This window comes from Strigops habroptila, chromosome 8 (assembly GCF_004027225.2).
Source record: "Strigops habroptila isolate Jane chromosome 8, bStrHab1.2.pri, whole genome shotgun sequence".
Lineage (NCBI taxonomy): Eukaryota > Metazoa > Chordata > Aves > Psittaciformes > Psittacidae > Strigops > Strigops habroptila.
In genome coordinates this window covers 52,724,272-52,741,821 of record NC_044284.2, presented here as the reverse complement: position 1 = coordinate 52,741,821, position 17,550 = coordinate 52,724,272, and the positions used below count along the sequence as shown (strand labels likewise).

At 51.6% G+C, this 17,550-nt stretch overlaps 2 protein-coding genes across 5 annotated transcripts; one reads left to right on the top strand and one right to left on the bottom strand.

Annotated features, from left to right (window-relative positions):
• Nucleotides 1–680: 680 nt before the first annotated feature.
• Nucleotides 681–3,605, top strand: CCDC17 (coiled-coil domain containing 17). Its single transcript, XM_030496241.1, has 9 exons — nucleotides 681–935; nucleotides 1,118–1,300; nucleotides 1,399–1,531; nucleotides 1,638–1,773; nucleotides 1,888–1,947; nucleotides 2,027–2,157; nucleotides 2,215–2,364; nucleotides 3,003–3,172; nucleotides 3,447–3,605. Exons 1-9 carry the CDS (start codon nucleotides 681–683, stop codon nucleotides 3,603–3,605), a joined length of 1,377 nt encoding a protein of 458 aa, XP_030352101.1.
• A 1,211-nt stretch (nucleotides 3,606–4,816) lies between these two features.
• Nucleotides 4,817–16,558, bottom strand: NASP (nuclear autoantigenic sperm protein). Of its 4 annotated transcripts, none has more exons than XM_030496540.1 (15): nucleotides 16,394–16,550; nucleotides 15,329–15,379; nucleotides 14,340–14,450; nucleotides 13,702–13,782; nucleotides 13,422–13,519; nucleotides 11,828–12,712; nucleotides 9,908–9,990; nucleotides 9,075–9,160; nucleotides 8,881–8,954; nucleotides 7,631–7,819; nucleotides 7,209–7,375; nucleotides 6,730–6,783; nucleotides 6,565–6,636; nucleotides 5,467–5,598; nucleotides 4,817–4,986 (listed from the first exon to the last, which is right to left on the bottom strand). In XM_030496540.1, exons 1-15 carry the CDS (start codon nucleotides 16,453–16,455, stop codon nucleotides 4,933–4,935), a joined length of 2,199 nt encoding a protein of 732 aa, XP_030352400.1. In that variant the 5' UTR covers nucleotides 16,456–16,550; the 3' UTR covers nucleotides 4,817–4,932. The 4 variants fall into 4 exon arrangements, with proteins under 4 accessions (XP_030352400.1, XP_030352401.1, XP_030352403.1 ...); XM_030496541.1 differs by lacking the exon at nucleotides 16,394–16,550 and adding an exon at nucleotides 15,737–15,902; XM_030496543.1 differs by lacking the exon at nucleotides 5,467–5,598 and having other exon boundaries at nucleotides 16,394–16,558.
• Nucleotides 16,559–17,550: the final 992 nt, after the last annotated feature.

Below are 17,550 nucleotides of genomic sequence, written 5' to 3'. Positions count from 1 at the left end.
GCAGGTTGCTCCTAGCCCCTGTGTCCAACCTGGCCTCAAACACTGCCAGGGATGGGGCAGCCACAGCTTCTCTGGGCACCCTGTGCCAGCGCCTCAGCACCCTCACAGGGAAGAACTTTAACCTTAATCACAGTGCGAGGGTGACCAGCACCCTGATATGAGCCTGGGGGTGCTCAAAGCAGAGCAAGGGGCAAGGCCTGAAGTAGGGGAGGTGCTCGGAGGCTGCCTGTGGCCATGAAAAGGGGGCGGGGGCTGGACGGAGCCGATTCACCTTGGTGCGGAGGAGCTTGAAGAGTACGGAGCAGTGCTGTGAGCTGCTGCCGGGAGGAAAAGGGGCACGCCAGGGCCAGCACGGCTGGCAGCAAGTGCTCTGCGCCCACCGAAGGGAGAGCGCTGTGGGGACGCGGCCTCCCCACTCTATTGCTGTTCATTTCTCAAGCGGCCAAGCGACATCTTCCCCCTTTCTGGTGCCGGAGGTGTGAGCAGTGGAAAGGGGCAGGCTGAGGGTGCGGCCACGCTCCCTGCCGGGCCCAGCCTGGCAACGGTGGCCTCAAACACCACAGCCACCACCAGCACCGAGCAGGTCTGTGCCATCCCCAGCAGCACACCCCCTTCTCCCCTGGCAGGGGGCACCCCACAGTGACCCCCTCGCTGTGCTTCCAGGGTGCCACGTGCAGGACATGGGGGGCTTCGTCTGCCCCCGCTGCCGCATGGCCTTCAGCTCCCAGCCACTGCTGCGGGCGCATGAGGAGAAGCTGTGCCTCGGGATGCCGGCGGCCACCAGCTCCCGCCTCCCTGGGGGGGACCTGCTGCCTGCAGAGGGGGCTCCGGGCATGTTGGGGAGGCCACAGGACACGGTAGTGTGGCGCTGGGTCTGGGGCAGAGCATGCGGGGATGGGACAGGCAGTGGGGATGGGGACAGGGATGTGCTGTGGGTGAGGAAATGGGGGGGGTCACAGCCACTGTAGCTGGATCCAGCTTGGCCTGAGCCTGGAGAACCCTCTGTCGTCTCTGCATGCAACACACAGGCAGCCCTTGGTGCTTATTTTGCCAAAGCCAGAGAGGTTTGTGTTATTAAGCATTTTTTCACCCTTTCATTCCCATTTGCCTCCGGGAGGTCGGGGTGTCCCAGCCCAGGGACCACGCTGAGCCGGGCCATCTCCTCCTGCTTCCTGGGCCCCCACTGGCCATGCAGGGGTCCAGGCGAGCACGGGGGGCTCCCCTCGGGGACGTGCTCACCCCCCGCGAGAGAGCCCTGCTCCGTGCAGCTGAGCCCGCTTCCAGAAGCATGACAGTGGAGGTACGGCCACCCCGGGGTGGGCATTGGCACCCCAGCAGCTCCCTACCCCATGGCTGGTGGGGTCCGGTCCCTCCTGCCCGCTCCAACCCCCTGTGCAGCAGGCTGTGCCCGCCCGGCGGCCAGCCCCACCACAGGGACACCAGCAGCAGCCACAGGAGCTGGTGGAGGCCCACGAACGCCACGTAGCCGAAATCCGGGCCAGGACCCAGCAGCTGGAGCAGCAGAGAGAGGGTGGGTGAGGACAGGGGTTGGGGTGGTGGGGAGGTACCTCTGGGGTGCAGGAAACCCTGTGCAGTGGGGCTGTGGGGCCGTGCTGAGCCCCTCACCATCCCCATAGGGCTGTGCCAGCGGCTGGTGGCACTGGGGGATCAGGCGGCTGTAGACCCTCACCCCAAGCAGGGGGATGTGGAGCTGATCCAGGCCCCGGGGACCCTACGGGATCCAGTGGGACACATGGATGCAGCACACAGACAGTGAGTCCCGTCTGGGAGTGGGGGGACAACAGGGCTCTCCATCCATCAGGGAGCATCCATGGAGCAGGTGCTCACCATCCAGGGCTCCGTGGCCATTTCCCTGTTCCTCCCCAGGGCCACCCTGCACCTCGCCACCCTCCTGCCAGCCACCGGGCCCCTCGCCGCCGAGGCCAGGTGAGGGCTGTGGGTGATGGTGGCTCTGAGCTGAGTGTCCCAATGAGCCCCAGCACCAGCTCATTCCCGGCCGCGGCAGGGCCCTGCGACTGTCCTACCTGCGCGCCGGGGGACATGACCCGCACATCCTGGACCAGCTCCTCCACCTCCAGGTGGAGGCCACGGTGCTGGAGAAGGGACCCACGGGGCAGCGCAGGAGCAGGAGGATGGGTAAGCACCAACCCCAGCCCCATCGCCCAGCCCTGGCCCTGTAGCCACTGCTGGCAGCTGAGCCCCCTCCAGCCGTGCCGGCAGAGCCCCCCAGCGCTGGTGCGCGGGGCCTGGATGCGGCGCTGCTGGCAGTGGAGCTGGAGAACCGGCGGTTGGAAGATGAGCTCTTGGCGCTGAAGGTCAGGAGGGAGAAGAGAGCTGATGCCGGTAAGTGATGGGGAAGAAAGATGGGGAGAGGCTTTTTAGCAGGGCCTGTTGTGATAGGACAAGGGGTGATGGGTTTAAACTAAAAGGTGGAGATTCAGGCAGGATGTGAGGAAGAAATTCTTTACAATGAGGGTGGTAAAACAGTGGCACAGATTGCCCAGACATTCAAGGCCAGGCTGGATGTGGTTCTGGGCAACCTGATCTAGTTGCAGCTGTCCTTGCTCATTGCAGGGGGTTGGAACTAAATGAGCTTTGAAGGTCCCTTTGAACCCAAACTATTCTATGATTCTTTGATTCTATGATTCTGTGGGTGCAGGGAAAGGGCAGCCCCATTTGCACCCCACAGCCCCTGGGCTGCCAATGGCTCGTGCAAATATGTGCAGGTTGGGGTCTGCAACTACACAGCCCGGGGTGGGGGCTGTGTGCCTGAGGGGACCCTTGCACAGTGACAGGGGGACAGTGTTCCCTTAGACATTGGGGGGAACTAAAGGGGAAGAGAGTCACAGCAGCAGCTCAAGTGGACATCCCCCCTCCACCCCCTCTGAACACCAGCCCGGTGGGATCCAGTGAAGGGGTTGCTGGGGGGGTTGTGGGGCAGTGTAAACCCCTTGGTGATGGTGGTGTGATCTGGCCCGCAGGCTCGCAGGCAGCCCAGCGGCAGGCGGAGGAGCTGGCCCAGCTCCAGGCAGAGGTGGGGATGCTGCGGTGCCACACGGAGCGAATGGGGCCCCGGCTGCCCCCTGCCATCTTCCCGCCCCCTGTGGCCCCCCCACTCCCACCAGCCCCGGCTGCACCAGAGCTGCTGGCGGTAAGAGCCTCGTGCCAGGCGGGTTCCAGCTCCCCCGGGAGGGGAGATGGGGTTGGGCTGCGGAGCCAGCTGGGATGGTGGGTGTGGGGGGATGAGCCTGGGGAGATGGTTCTGGAACCGCTCCCTTGGCTCCAGTTGGGGACATGGGTGTCCACGGAGCCAGGACCACGGGGGCAGGGGGTGTGTGTCCTCCCAGTGCCAAACCATGGGTTTGCCTGCGGCAGGACAGTGCCGGGACCCCCCTCCCATTAACACCACTTTCCTCCTTTCCCAGGACTTCCCCAGGCCTGTGCTGGGCACAGGCAGCCCCACAGCCCCCGGCCACCCCCATGTGCCCCCCGGCCTCCCCCTCACCTCCTTTGTGGCCCTGGAGGATCCTCCACCTGCTCAGGAGCTCCCAGCACAGCACCAACCTCCCCATCCCCAAAGGTGAGCTGGGAATAGGCCATATCCCTGAAGCACTGCCCCAGCATCCCACAGTGCCCCCTCACCAAGCTGGAGCAGGAAATTGGGGCTTTATTAACAACAAGTGTGATGAGAGGATGGCGAAATCTGTTACAGCTGCAGGGATGGGGCTTGGGAGCAGCTGTGTGATGAGCACAGGGCCCTGCAGTGCTGGGGCAGGGGGGAGCAAGGAGGCTCTGGGCATTCTGGCAGCAACAGGAGCCGCCAAGCCCCAGGGCTCAGCCTCCACCCCAGGCTGCTCCTTGTCCCAGGACAGTGCCCAGACACAGCTGAGTTGCTGCATCCTGTCACCAGAGGGGGCTGGGGACTGGCAGAAGGGAACGGTCACTTTTTCCCCCCCTTTCCCTGTGGCTATCCCCACCACAAGCTCTTCCTAGGGGAAGCCCAACAGGAGATATTCACAGCTTAGCCCTGAGAGAGCAAAACCCATGGTGAATTTCATCCCCTGTGCCACGTTTAATAAATGGCTTCAGGCTCTTGGTCTTTGGTTCCTGGCCCCTGTTTTTTATATATATATATATATATATATATATATATATATATATATACACACACACACACACATATATACACACACAATCCAGAGCAGCCTTCCATCTGCACTTGGGCACATACAGACTCAGGCTCTGTCCCTGTAAGGAGCCCTCATACACTGCTCCAACCCCCCCTCTATCTCTGCACACTCCCCGTACATGAACATAGGGACAGAAACAGGCAAAGTGGAGGCTGAGCAGAGCCAGTGCTACACCTCAACAGTGTCCTGGCAGTTATGAAGGGTGCGCGGGCCCGACCCACTCTTATTGCCCTTCCCCAGCCTGTTTAGCCTTGAGCAGCACAAGGGAGGCACCCCAGGCTAGAAAGAACAAAATACAGCCAGAGCTCCACCTCCAGGGCTTGTGCCCTAATTCCCTACCCCAGCAGGAGGTAAAAACGTCTGATCTAGAGCTGCCCTAGCCAGGACTGCAGTGAATTTCATTCCCCATTGTTTTGCCCAGCAGCAGCCAGCCCAGCCTGCCCCAGCACCCCCCTTCCTCCTGCCTCCTCAGACAGATTTGAGTGGAAATGCTGAGGACAGAAACAGCAAGTCCCAGGGCAGCCCAGGGCTGGGACCTGCACCCCAGGGAGGGGAGCGAGGAGCAGGGGCTACAGCTTCTAACAGGAAGGGGGTCAAGACAGAGAACATTTGCTTACAATCTTTATTGAAGTCATACAAAAGTTGCCAAAAAGTGAAAAAATACACTATATACAAAACCATTTTCCTTGTAAGGAGAGGAGTGTCCAAGGTTAAAGAATTATCATACTGTGCTTTCAACTGCAGCCCCTGATTCTGCTTGTGGCCTTTTCTCTGTCTAAAAGAGAAGAAAAGGTTTTGTTTTTAGAACACAAGACACTCCCTCACAGCACCAACTCATGCAGCAGCTCAACGTTCCTGCAATTGAGGCCTTAACTGACTCCTCCTGCTGGTCCTCAGAGCCCAACACTACCCTAAGTATTGACATGAACAGTTGTAGCCCAGGTGAGAGGTACTGAAGCCCATGGGTATTAACAGTTACTTGGGGAAAGGCCCTGTGCTGTAGCTCAGCACCCAGAACATGTTTCTGTCCCACCCCACAGGCTGCAGGTCTCCACAGCTGTGTGTGTCCAGCCCCTGTGGTGTTACACACTATGGTACAATACACATCTTGCCAAGTGGGGAGTGTTCCCCACCTCACCTGGGAAGCCTTGTGAAGGCCAGCAGGAATAAACCCAGGCACAAACTCACACCTGAACAGAGGAGGGGGGGAAAAGGAAACCGAAGCCCAGTGCAGGCTCCTGCCTCAGCTGCCCACCTCCTCTTCCATTTTTTCTGCAACCTCGTTTCCACTGGGGACAGTATCACCACCACCACCATTGACAGCCGGCTCTGGTTTAGATTTCTTAGCTTCATTGTCTCCCTGGTGAGTCTCCTCCTCTGGTTTCCTCTGAGGACAAAATTGTTTATAGTCTTCACTATGTAGAAATGAAATTTTAAGTATTTTTTAGAAAGTTAGCACCTAGACATCACTGCATATCACCTACTCAAGGTCTACTTGCCAGGCTCAAGATGAATATTTCAGTGTTAAGATTTAACCAAAGCGCTGAAGCTTTGATACAGAGGTCGCAACCACAGGGGATTACTGAGGTTCTGGGATTTATAGCTCTAAATTATCCTTACAGTTTGGCAAGGAAACATGCGACTGCTGAGCCAGGTAACAGTTAAGGGGTTGATTTAGGATATCTATGACACAATCACCTGTGTAAAGCAGATCAAAGTTGCTCCAGGCAAACCTGAACTGAAAGAGGCCAATATAACATAGGCCAGGCTCTGCCACAGCAGCATATAAAACTAAGATCCTATAGGGGATCATTTTAGTGCTATTAGTAACCGTTCTATAAGAAAACACACACACCTTTAAAGGAACCTAGTGCTCAATACCCATCTCTTTAAGAGGCAGTTTATCATTACTACCATTATACTGGCTTTGCTCTTCATTAAGTCTTAATTCTCCATTACCATTTGGAAAGAAGGGAACCCAGCTCAGCCTGGTTGCTTGCCCTTATTTTAAGCTCCATAGGCAACCCTGCAGCTCTTGCAGGCCCTCAGCAGAGGGGGGCACTCCTGGCCAGCAGAAGCCACACAACTCAGCTCTGAAGTTAAACCAGTGTGAGTCAGGCAGGGTGCCGAAGCACCCGGAACAGTCTCCTGGAGGCTGGATGGTTCCCAGACTGACTGGCTCCCAGTGGAAAGGTGTTTCATGCACTATTTCTGGGTTTCATTTCAGAGGGCTTTTTTTATTCATTATAAAATTAAGCTAAGAAAAAAAAGGAAAGCTTTAAGACAAGAAATCTAATTACAGAGAACAAGCCAATGGTACAAAAACTGCTAAGCCAGTCATTCCTGGACTCACCTTTTTCCTGACTAGGTGAGAGATGTCTGTAACACACTGAGATGCACCATCAGCTGCTTTTCTTACTGGAATCTATTACAAGGCAGACATGGACACATGAGTAACAGCAAACAGCAATCCTTAGAGCAGACAGGAATTATCAGCATCCATCTTAAATTAACTTACTGTGGAAACGGAGCCGCTGTCTTCACTTTGTGCAAAGCCAGATGTAGTCCCAACCTTCAGAAAAGCAGAAGAAACAGTGAACAAATGGCAAGACCATGTTAGTTTAGAAAGGGCCAGAAAACCCAACTTTGTGTCTTAGCACTGCATTATACACATACACTCAGGACAAGTGCAATACTTCATCCATTCTCACATTTGGCTGATCTGTCATTTCCAGCCCTGATACATTAAATTGCAATAGAAGGCTACAGAATTCAGGTTTAGTTTGGAACACTTAATGTCAGGGTATTTATAAATAAAATACCCTCTCTTTAGATATCAGTTACCTCAGTTTCCTTCTCACAATCACAGCCTGTAACAATGGTGAGCAACCACCAGCCCACAGTCTCTACAGCCAAGTCTGAGCTCCTCCCACTATGGGTTTACTTCAAGTTTCACTGGAAGAATGGTTGGTTAGAAGGAAACCACAGGACACTAACCAGAGTTGCTTTCAGTGCCAATTCAGCTACTCTTGCACTCTTTTGAGACTCCTTTGAATCTTCTATCTTTTCTTTGATTTCAGGAAGCAGTCCTTTCAGTTCTTCAATCTCCTTCTCATCTTCAGGGGACCCACCTTCTGCTTTCTTTATCCGCTCAGTAAGCATTGCTAGGATGAAACAGTTATCATGGACAAAAATATCAAGACAAAGTAGCTGCTCGCATTTAACATTCAAGGGCAAGCATCTGCTAACACACAGTTTCAACAATTCTGGTATCAGTATAGCCTGTTGCCACTTTCAAACCAGCAAGCATTGGCAAGGCAAGGTAATAAAGCACATTTAACTACTTGTAGTGCAGTTAAAGTCTGCTTTGACTTGTGAAAGCTCTCCTATGCAATAGGCAGCTTTAGAAATCCACTTACCCAGCCTCTTGTCAATGACCTCCATGGATTTGCCAAACTGCAGAACAGCCTCATCGAACTGGCTGTTGTAGTGATACGCCAGAGCCAGCTGGTAGTGGCTCTCAGCAAGCAGGCGGTCGTGAGCCTCCAGGTACTTCTGCTGCAGGGCCAGGCAGGCCTGAAACTCTTCTATAGCCTGTGTGTAGTTTTCTAGAGAGGAAAACCATAAGGCCTTTACAAACCACACTCATTTATCCAAGCAAGCAAGATCTAAACCCTCATTCGGTTACTCTGTATTTTATTACACGTTATACAGTCTGAAAACAGAACCACTATTGAACACAGCACTTGAGTTCAGCAACAGGCTGCTTTCAGACTATCAAGTGACAACACTGCCTCCCCCCTCAAAGATTTAGAGGCCAGTTCCTCAGGAGTGCTTTGTCTATTTGCAGCACCACAGTGAACTAAGCAGCCAAGTCAGCCCCAGGCACACAAATCCTGCTATTTTACCTGCTACCATGAATCAAACTTAACTGGTCACAACTGCAACATGCATCTAGAGCTAAGGATGGTCCCCTGCTACCTTCCAGTCAAGCTCTCTAGTGACATAGAAACACAACCCTCATTTTGTAGTCCTGGTCCAGAAGCCTGTCAGATTATTTCCACCTACAGATGTAATCTGTAGAAACAGATTACACTCTATCGGGATTTACCAAGGTTAAACCACTTTTTTAAATGAAGGGCAGGTAAGACACATTAGAAGGTGCAAACCTGGAGCTTGTTTCCCAGTCTTCTTCTTGCTGCTGCGTAACACAGTCTTTTCTGACCACACTCTTAAGATTTTGGAAAGTCTAAAAGAATCAACCATTTCTCATTTGCAGTCTTTATGTTCTGGAAGAGGAATGGTACCAACACCTACTATTGAACCCAGTGACTCATTCCTTTAATATGGAAAGTGTCTCCCAAGTTTCATAAGCTAACCAAACCTTGCCTGTAAAGCACAATACAAGGCTGGTTTTGATCTGGCAACACATCATTTCTTATTCAAAGCTTTCTTCCATATGTCTGGAAAAGCATGGGCTATCCTGTTTAAGGCACCAACTTGTTCATCCATTGACTCCAAAGCTTTTCATATGGTGGCACCATCATAATTAGACAAAGTCTACTTTGTTTTTATCTTAACAGCCTTAACTCCCCCCTACTCATTTTAAAGTATGAAAGAGTTGACAGTAAGTGGAACTGAACATGTTGGACATGAGAATATTACTTACCAGATTCAATGCTAACTTCTCCTAGCTTTAGATGAGCTTGAGCTGCATGGAGCTGAGCTTCTTTTGTTTCTTGTCTAAATCAAGAAGAGAAGTAGTTAAATCTTGATCAGAATATGCCACATATTAATTATGCCACCCCCCAATTTACAACGAGTTTCTCTAGCAGATGTCCAAATTAGGACTGAAGTCTTTACCTCTTGTAGATGACTTTTGCTAACTCCAACATGTCCCAGGCCAGCTCAAGATTTCCAATTTCGTCCTCCTCACTCTCCTGTAAAGACTAAAAAATGCATTAAAGATTAAGTGACATGGTTACATACCACATCAAACAACAACACTAAGTTTCTAAGCAGTGTTGTCAAGGAATAAGTTTCAAGAGATAAACAGTTTACTACTAGAAGGAAAAAAGAACACAAAGAGGTTATTGCATCAACTGAGCCTTTGCCTGCAGTGAAGATGTTTTAAGTGAAACACAAGCTTACATTGTTAGTTGATATGGCCTTAATATTTTTCCAGGAAAAACAGGGCACCAAGCACCAATATTATCCCAAGAATAAGATTTTGTTTGAGTTGCTATTCAGATGAACATAAAGGAGTTGATGTTCCACTTTACTACACTTCCCACTAAATTCTCACCCTAATCATGGCTTACTGGATTCAACATAACTGGTGAGAACAACAAAACAAGCACAGAATAAACTGTTCCAAGTAACTAACTTCTGTAGCAAGCTAAAGCAACTCTCCCTGCCTGCCCCTGCATTTACCAGGCTGCACTACTCATTAGTAGACCACAAGTGTTTGTTTCAGCATAGCTAAACAAGCCCAAGTTTACAGAAAAGAGCTGAGCAGCATCCTACAATGCAGACTATGCACAATGTTGCCCGAGGAAGGGGCAGCATTAATTTTCAAGTCGTTTCCTAAACAAACTAAATGTAATACAACTGAGCTTTCATGAAAACATTGACATGACATTTAGACAAGGACCACACTCCTCCATGAGTGCTGATACCAGAGCTCACAATCTCACCTTGTCTTCCACTGTCAATTCATTCTCCTTATCATCTTCAGCTTTATCATTTTCTTTATCTTCCTCTTCAGATTCTTCTGTTTCTACAAGGAAAGTAGATGAATGAGAGCGCTTGTTGTTACTACACTTGCTTCACGTGGAGTCAGGTAGAACATATCATATCCAGCCCTCATTCTTCCAGTGACAGGTTAGATGTGCAAGAAGAGTACAGATACATTAAGTTCTCAGCAGCAGCAGCCATCTTGCTGAAAGTGTTGGGTACTGTAGACTGAAGTAGCTCCAGGCTACCTTAGTCCTCATTTTAAGTTCAACTTTATGAAGTTAAGCTATCTAGAATGGAAACTTACACAGAATTGTGAACCCCCACTGAAGCCATGGGATCCTGAGCAGCCCTGGAGGTCCTGCTCAGTTGCTGGACTTCATGCAACAGGTAACAAGTGTTTTCGGCAAGATAGCTGCCAAGCTGTGTACAAGTAAGACTGATTCTGAATTAGTGTTCCTCACGTCAGACACCTAAGTGGCAATGTTATTAACAAACCTGCTGCTATTGTGTGGCACTGATCTGACTTCTGATACTGGGTAGGTGCTATTCTACCAGTAGAAAACATTCTGGGGACATGTGCAGTGAAGGAATATGGTTAATAACTTTAGCATACAAATCAACCAGCGTTCCAAAGTCTCACACTTAATCCCTGTATCATGGCCACTGACTAAATCCAGAATAACAGGAGCTTGATGAGGTGGGAACTAGAGAACCCGTGAGCCTGTTAGTCTAATTCCCCAAAAGCACACACCTACCACTGAAGGAGCCAAACTTGTGAGTGTGAGGACAGCTCAATCAAAGGTAAAAGAGAAGAGATGTTAGGAAGTTAACATTTAAGCAGTGGGAGGAGCCTGGAATAACAGCACCAGACCAAGAGTATCCTCACACTTACAGAGCTGGGGGGGACAAAAAGCAGCAGTACGTGTACATAAGCAGCCTTTCACAGGATGATGAGTGGATAACTACTCTTAGTTTATGTTCAGGCGTACTCTGTTCTGTTGGGCAGCTGCTCCACCACTGAGCATTCACTGTGCTCAGCAGTACAAATCCTTTCAGTGTCCAGAACCATTTACTCTGAATGTTTGCTACTCCTCAAGTAAAAGTCTTCCTGTGAAGCAGAGTTACTGACAAGCAAAGCTTCAATTACCAGCTCATCAACTTGTGCAACAGAAAGCATTGGCCTGCTAAGACCATGCAAGTAACATGTCAAAGTGTTCAAGTTTTACTCTGAAGTAGGTACTTTAACACTATCCTGAAAAACAGCTGTCATGAAGCAGCAAAGCAGAATGGCAGAAAAAGCTCGATAGCTGCAAGACTGCACGAGATAGCAGCAATAAGCCTTCAGGTCCCACGACAAATGAAGTTTAGATTTGCCAACCAAATTCCTACTGTAATTACAACCATAAAGACTCAAACAGAGTTCCTTCACCCCACTAAAAGCAAATTTACTATGTTAAGTTTTCAGCTGTTCTTACTTTTCTGCTCCACTGTTTTAAACTAAAACATGGTTATAATCAGAGGCAACTTGTGCTTCAAGTTATTTGAAGGTTAGTGCACTAAACCCAGACGCATGCAAGTGAACATCCATTCAGTATTCTCCACCAGCCTAGCCATTACTTACACATTTCACAGGGCTGTAAGTTTGCTTTCAAGTAAGATTTGCTTTGCAGTTAGTTAAGCGTTAGTCTAGAGAAACTGAGACTATTCACTATTCCTCGAAACTTTACTTGGATGTCAAATCCTCCAAGAGCCCCTTTACTGTGCCTTTTCCTTGTTCTAAGGCAAACAGAAAATCCTGAATGGAACACTTTTTACCCATTGTTAGCCAAATCCATCAAGTCATCCACCCACAAGTACTTTTCTCCTCTCACTGTTACCTTCTCCCTCTTGCATCAGGTCATCTTTCTCTTCTTTTTCTACCTTAGCACCTTCACCTTCTTCCATCAGGTCATCTTTCTTTTCCTCTTTCTCTACCTTAGCAGCTACTTCAGCCTTTTCTTCCAGGTCCTTAGTCAGCTCTTTACCCCCTGTGGGCACAGGCTCCTTTGAGGATTCTGTCTCTTTAGATTCATCTGTTTTCTCTTCTGTAGCTGTCTCTACTGGCTCTTGTTTCTCCTCCACCTTCTTCTGTTCAGCTGCCTCTGCTTCCCCTTCCGTAGCTTCTTTCTGCTGCACAGCAACTGCTGCCTGCCCTTCTGCTGTCACTTGTGCTGCCTCCTGGTCCACAGCTGCCTCTGCCTGCCCTTCTACAGCCTCTCCCTTCTCCACAGCTGGTTTTTTTTCTGTTGCTTCAGCTGCCTGCTCTCCCTTCTCTTCCACAGTCACTTCTCCAGCTCCAGCCTCTTCCACAGCTGCCTTTGCCTCCTTGCCCATCACTTCCGTCGTGCTCTCCATCTCCTCAGTTGCCTCTGCTACCTTGTCTTCAGGCATCACCTTCTGCTCTTTTTCCACTACCTTCTCTCCTGCAGCTGCCTCCTCTTTTGTGGCCTCCTTCTCCACAGCTTCCTGCTGCTTCTGCTCTTCTGAAGTGACTTCTTTTTCCACGGAAACCTCCATCTTCTCTTCAGCCTCTTCAAGCTTTACATCCTTGCCAGCATTTGCTGCTTCTGTTGTTTTTTCTTCTGTGATATCTTTCATTTCAACATCCTTCTCTTTGTTTTCCTTCTCAGATACTACTGGAGACTCTCCTGTCGACTTTTTGGCCTCTTCTTTTTCCCCCATGGCGTTATATACCTGTTCTCTCAACTCCTCCCTTGCTTCTTCTACATGATTGAGGAAGCATAAACATTTCTCCGAGTTTAGTGATAAAGACATTAATGGGCACTGACAACACCACCCTCAGACCCTCCAAGTGTGTCAATCTGCCATCAAGTTAGATGACATTCCTAAAAGCTCCATTTTCAAAGTACAAGGAATTAGGACAGAACCAACATAGTAACTCAAACTAAGCAAATCCCTTCCCCTTCCCCAGACTGCATTATTGCAAGCGGCCGCTCAAGCAGTGTGCAGTTTTGCGCGCTAGCGTTTAGTCACAGCTAAGCAAGAGGTGCCAGTGTTTTAATAGTCTGGATTGACAGGAACTCCTGTATTATCTCCAGCTGCAGGGAGTATAAAGTAGTGACTGTTCCTGGACATTTTACAGAGACTCTGATCTTTCCTACTACACACACTGTACTGCTGCAAGGTTACAAAGCAGGTCAAGCTGACTGTGAAGCTTAAGAAAGCAAGTTTGAGCACAGTGTTTCAGGACACAGACACCTGGTGACCATTACACATGCTTTCAGTGACCAGTCCCTTGCAGAAGTTTTAGAGGTTTTGTTCAATCTTTAAGCTAGATGAGAACAACGACAAAAAAGTCCATTCAGGCTGCTCAGTGTCTCAGCAGAATGTTTCAGGCTAAGATACCAAGGATCATTTAGACCAGGAAACACAGCTTGGTGCCTCCATGACACATCTGACAGCTTTACATACCATCGGCAGTTGGTAATGCAGAATCATCTTCAGCTTTTTCTCCTTCCTCTTCAACCTGCACCCCTTCTAAGGCATTTCCCAGCACACCATTTTCCATTCTAAAGGGAACAGAAGTTTGTTATCCCTTAGCTCCTGCAATAACACCGTTTTAACTGCACAAGCTGCAATGCCATGGCCCATCCCACCCAGCATATATGAAGTTTCGTGTATCCCAGTCTATATGAGGGTGGAATCCTGTTACACCAGCCAGACTTAATCAAACAAGAAACTGTCAGCATACCTTGCCAACTCCAGAAGAGATTTTCCATAGTAAAAAAAAGCTTCCGCACACTCATCCGCTGTCTCACCATATTTCTTACCCCTACAAAAGTTCATGAAGAATTATTTACCTGTGCCTGCTCTAGGTTTTAGCACTTATAAGCTAAAAATGCCTGGATAGGAAGAATCAGTTTGTTAGCTTATCTCCCATTGTTTCAAACAGATACTGAATGCTGCTCTCACTTAGCAAGACATGGCTCTCAAACACCCAGCAAAGCAAATTAACCTCAAGCCCAGAGGCATCACCCTCAGAGACTGATCAAGACGAGTAAATAAGTTACTAGCAAGTAACACTACCTCGTTATTTTCATATTAACAGCCATCAGAACCATACACTCCAAAATAAAATACCAAATCCCTTTTTCTCCTTAGGGAACTGCACTGGCAATTACACTCACAAAGGCTGTCTAAATTGCACACCAACTACAGTACTGCCCAGTGCTTGAGCCAAATTAAGTAGTTTATCCTCTCCTTGGTTGCTTTACAAATACAGCAGCATGTGTAAGGCAACAATCTCAGTCTTTCCTGTATAAGACACATCAGTACAGTCAAACTAAACCCCACACCCTACAAAAATACACAGAACATTCTACTACTCACAGTAAGCTCGCAGCTTCCTGGAATGCATTAACAGCAGCCGGAATATTTCCCATTACCAAGTGTTTCTGTCCTAAACCCAATAGTTTCTTTGATTCTCCATCCACATCCATACTGGGGCGGGGGGAAGAAGAGGGATAAAACAAAACAGTGTTCTGTTAGTTTCCATAGTAATTTCATATCCAGCTTTCAAAACCAAGTGAGCTTTACATAAGAGCAAGTTGCACATGTTACACTGGCTGGTAGTACCAAGGTTGGGGGGCTGTTTTATTTGTTTAAATCTGGACCAACTTTTAGTTCTGATGACTGAGGGCAGATGGGTTTATTTTAACCAAACACTGCAAGAAGCAAGTATCAGAATCTGACATGACAAAGGATGCTAAACAACATACTTTAAGAGTCACACGCCGAGTACTATGCAGTGTTTTAGCAGACTCCAATGCTAAAGAAGCCAAGAAAAAGAAGAATAAATCCAAGTTATGACTTCTCACAGAACAGTGTGATGCATTTGAGAAGAATGGTAGATGCAAGTTTTGTTTTCAATTCAGCGCATCTCACAGAGTTTCATTTCCAGAAGGTCCATCACAGTTGAGAACCTTGGACTAGGACAAGGGGAGCTGCCCACAGAGAACTACTACACACTAGTCACATACTGGTACCTCCCCAATGCTTCCCCAGCACTAACTCAAAGATCAAGAGCTTCCCAAACAACAGCTGATATTTGTGTGTTTATTACTCCCTGAAGGAGTTTTATTGCACTAGATTCATGCAGACTACAGGTGAGCACAAGTTGTGAGCATCTACAGCATCCCCACCAGTTAAACTTCAAGCCCAACAACCAGTTTGAAGGGTGACCTATTTGTTTCACTCAATATCCTGGTCTAGTGGAAGGTGTCCCAGCCCATGGCATGGAGGATGGAACTAGATGATCTTCAAGGTCCCAAACCACTCCATGATTCTTTAGTAACTGACAAATCTGACTTCCATCTCACCTGTCTGTCTTGTCTGTGGATGTGGAAGGAGCTGCCAATTCCTCTTCCATCCTGCAAACAAAACATTGAGTGTTTATACCAGGCCACCCACTTCACGATGGGAGGCACAGAAGCAGGGCCAGGAGCTGCCTTTCAGGTGCTCAGCCATCCTGAGCGAGTTCATATGCTGCCTTTCACAGAAACCTCTTAGTTTCTGTTTTGTTTCTCATTCGAATGAAGCACTGTTAGGTAAGCATATCCACACTCAGGATACACCAGACCAAGCCTGGCCAGCCGGTCCACTGTCTAACCCAGCACCACTCGTCCCCAGCACCATCCAGCCGACAACCCACCAGCTCTCAGCGCTATCCCCACGCAAACCCGGCGCCGCACCACACAAACCGGGCTGTTTTGCCCCGCGCTTCCTACCAGGAGACCCAGGTCCGTGCCCAGGGGGCCCGTCCCGCCGCGGCCACCGGCGGGACAGCTGACAGGCGCCGCGAAGGGCGGGGGGGTGCGTGGTGCCGGCGCTGCGGAGCTCCCGGGCGGAACAAAGGCCGGGTGATGCGGGCAGGGCAGCGACCCCCCCCCCGCCCCTCGCAGACAATGGGCGCCTTTCCCGCCTTCCGCCGGCCCCGCCCACCGCCATTGGCGCCAAACCGCGACGGCGGCTCCTGACGGGCTGGCGGCCCGGCGTCACGTGACGCCGCAGGACCACCCCCCCACACACACCCCCCCTCCCTCCCGGCCCCCCCCACGGGCAGGACCCGCGGCGTCGGCTGCCCCCAACAAAGATGGCAGCAGCCGCGCAGGGGTCACGTGGTGGCTCCGCGCGAGGGCCGAGCGGGCCCAGCTGGCTCCGGGGGAGCGGGGCGGCACGTACCACCGCCAGCCAGGATTGGGGGGGGGGGATACGACGGAAAGGGGGCGGCAGGCGGGCGAGGGAGACCAGCACCCCCCACCTCCCCCGCCAGAGGAAATCCTGCTGCCGCCCCCCCCACCCCGGTCACCCCACAGCGCTAAAGCGCTCCCCCTCTATACCTCCCCCCCCGCCCCCGACACGCACAAACCGCGAGCGGGGCCTACCTAGTCGCGGAGGCCGGCGCAGGCTCGACGCAGGGGGGAGCGGCGATAGCCGGAGATTGCATAGAAGCTGCTGTAGACAGGGGCGGCGGCGGCGGAGTGTAGACCCCTGCCCCTCCAGCCGCCTATATACCCCCGAGGACACGCCCCGGCCCGCCTCGCGGCGCGCGCACGCCGCGGGGGGACTACGGCTCCCGGCATACCGCGCGCCCGCCCTCTGCGGGACTATTAGGGAGCGCCGCCGCGCGGTGCCTGCTGGGAAGTGTAGTCCCGAGGTGAAGGGCCGCGAGAGGGGCCCGCGCGGCACGCTGGGAAGTGTAGTGCTGGGCGAGGCGGGGAAGCGGCGTGCCGCCGGCGGGGCGCTGCCGCGCGGCATACTGGGAAATGTAGTTCGCCCGCCGGGCCTCCCGGCTCTCCCCCGCGCCGCCGGGACCGCGGCCGCTCAAGCAGCAGCTGGGCGGGCTCCGCGGCGGTGGGCGGGCCGGGGCCTCGCTGCGCCGCTCCCGCCCCGGGGGAAGGTGGACGTGTCGCGGGTAGAAGGGCCTGCCCCAGAGGCGGGGCCGGGTCCGCACCTCGGCGCGGGGCAAGGAGAAGCCAGGCGCGCTCTCTGCAGCCACGGAGCATGGGTCTCCTCCGCCCCTCGCAGGCAGAGCCCACCCCTCCAGCGGAGCCGCACGCCTTGGGCTAGGGCTGGGCGTGGGAAGCCATGGGGCACATCCAGCCCACGCTTGGAAGGGCTCGTAATGCTCCACCTCACGGTTGGGGCAGCAACAGCGCCCTTGCCCTGGTGTAACCTCACCCCGCTCGACCTCAGCCCGTGCTCCGGCTCAACTCCTGCGTTTCCCACCAGACAAGGCAGACATGGCTGCTGCAGCTGTAGCAGCAGAGATCTCCAGAGAACTCGCACAGCAACAGGAAAGCCATAGGCAGAGAGCTGGAAGCTCATTTCCTCCTGTGCTGTTTCAAGATAAAAGTTCACCGGCTCCAACGGCACCATGTCACTCCATGCAGTAACAGAGCTGGGATTTGTGGGTTTGATAGGCAGAGTTTATCTGCTTTTCTTAGGAATTCTCTCTGCCCGCTTACTTACTCTCATTTAGGGAAGTAGCTACAAAAAGTTACTTGGGGCCCTGACAGTAAAAGGGGAGAAAAAAGTCCCA

Excerpts from the sequence above, each read along its gene's own strand:
- CCDC17 (XM_030496241.1), top strand. The coding sequence starts at position 681 with ATGGGGGGCTTCGTCTGCCCCCGCTGCCGCATGGCCTTCAGCTCCCAG. Across the intron at positions 1,301-1,398 it reads CCAGAAGCATGACAGTGGAG|CAGGCTGTGCCCGCCCGGCG; the intron begins GTACGGCCACCC and ends CCCCCTGTGCAG. Across the intron at positions 1,948-2,026 it reads CCCCTCGCCGCCGAGGCCAG|GGCCCTGCGACTGTCCTACC; the intron begins GTGAGGGCTGTG and ends CGGCCGCGGCAG.
- NASP (XM_030496540.1), bottom strand. The coding sequence starts at position 16,455 with ATGCAATCTCCGGCTATCGCCGCTCCCCCCTGCGTCGAGCCTGCGCCG. Across the intron at positions 13,520-13,701 it reads TCTCTTCTGGAGTTGGCAAG|AATGGAAAATGGTGTGCTGG; the intron begins GTATGCTGACAG and ends TGTTCCCTTTAG. Across the intron at positions 8,955-9,074 it reads GCAAAAGTCATCTACAAGAG|ACAAGAAACAAAAGAAGCTC; the intron begins GTAAAGACTTCA and ends TTCTTGATTTAG.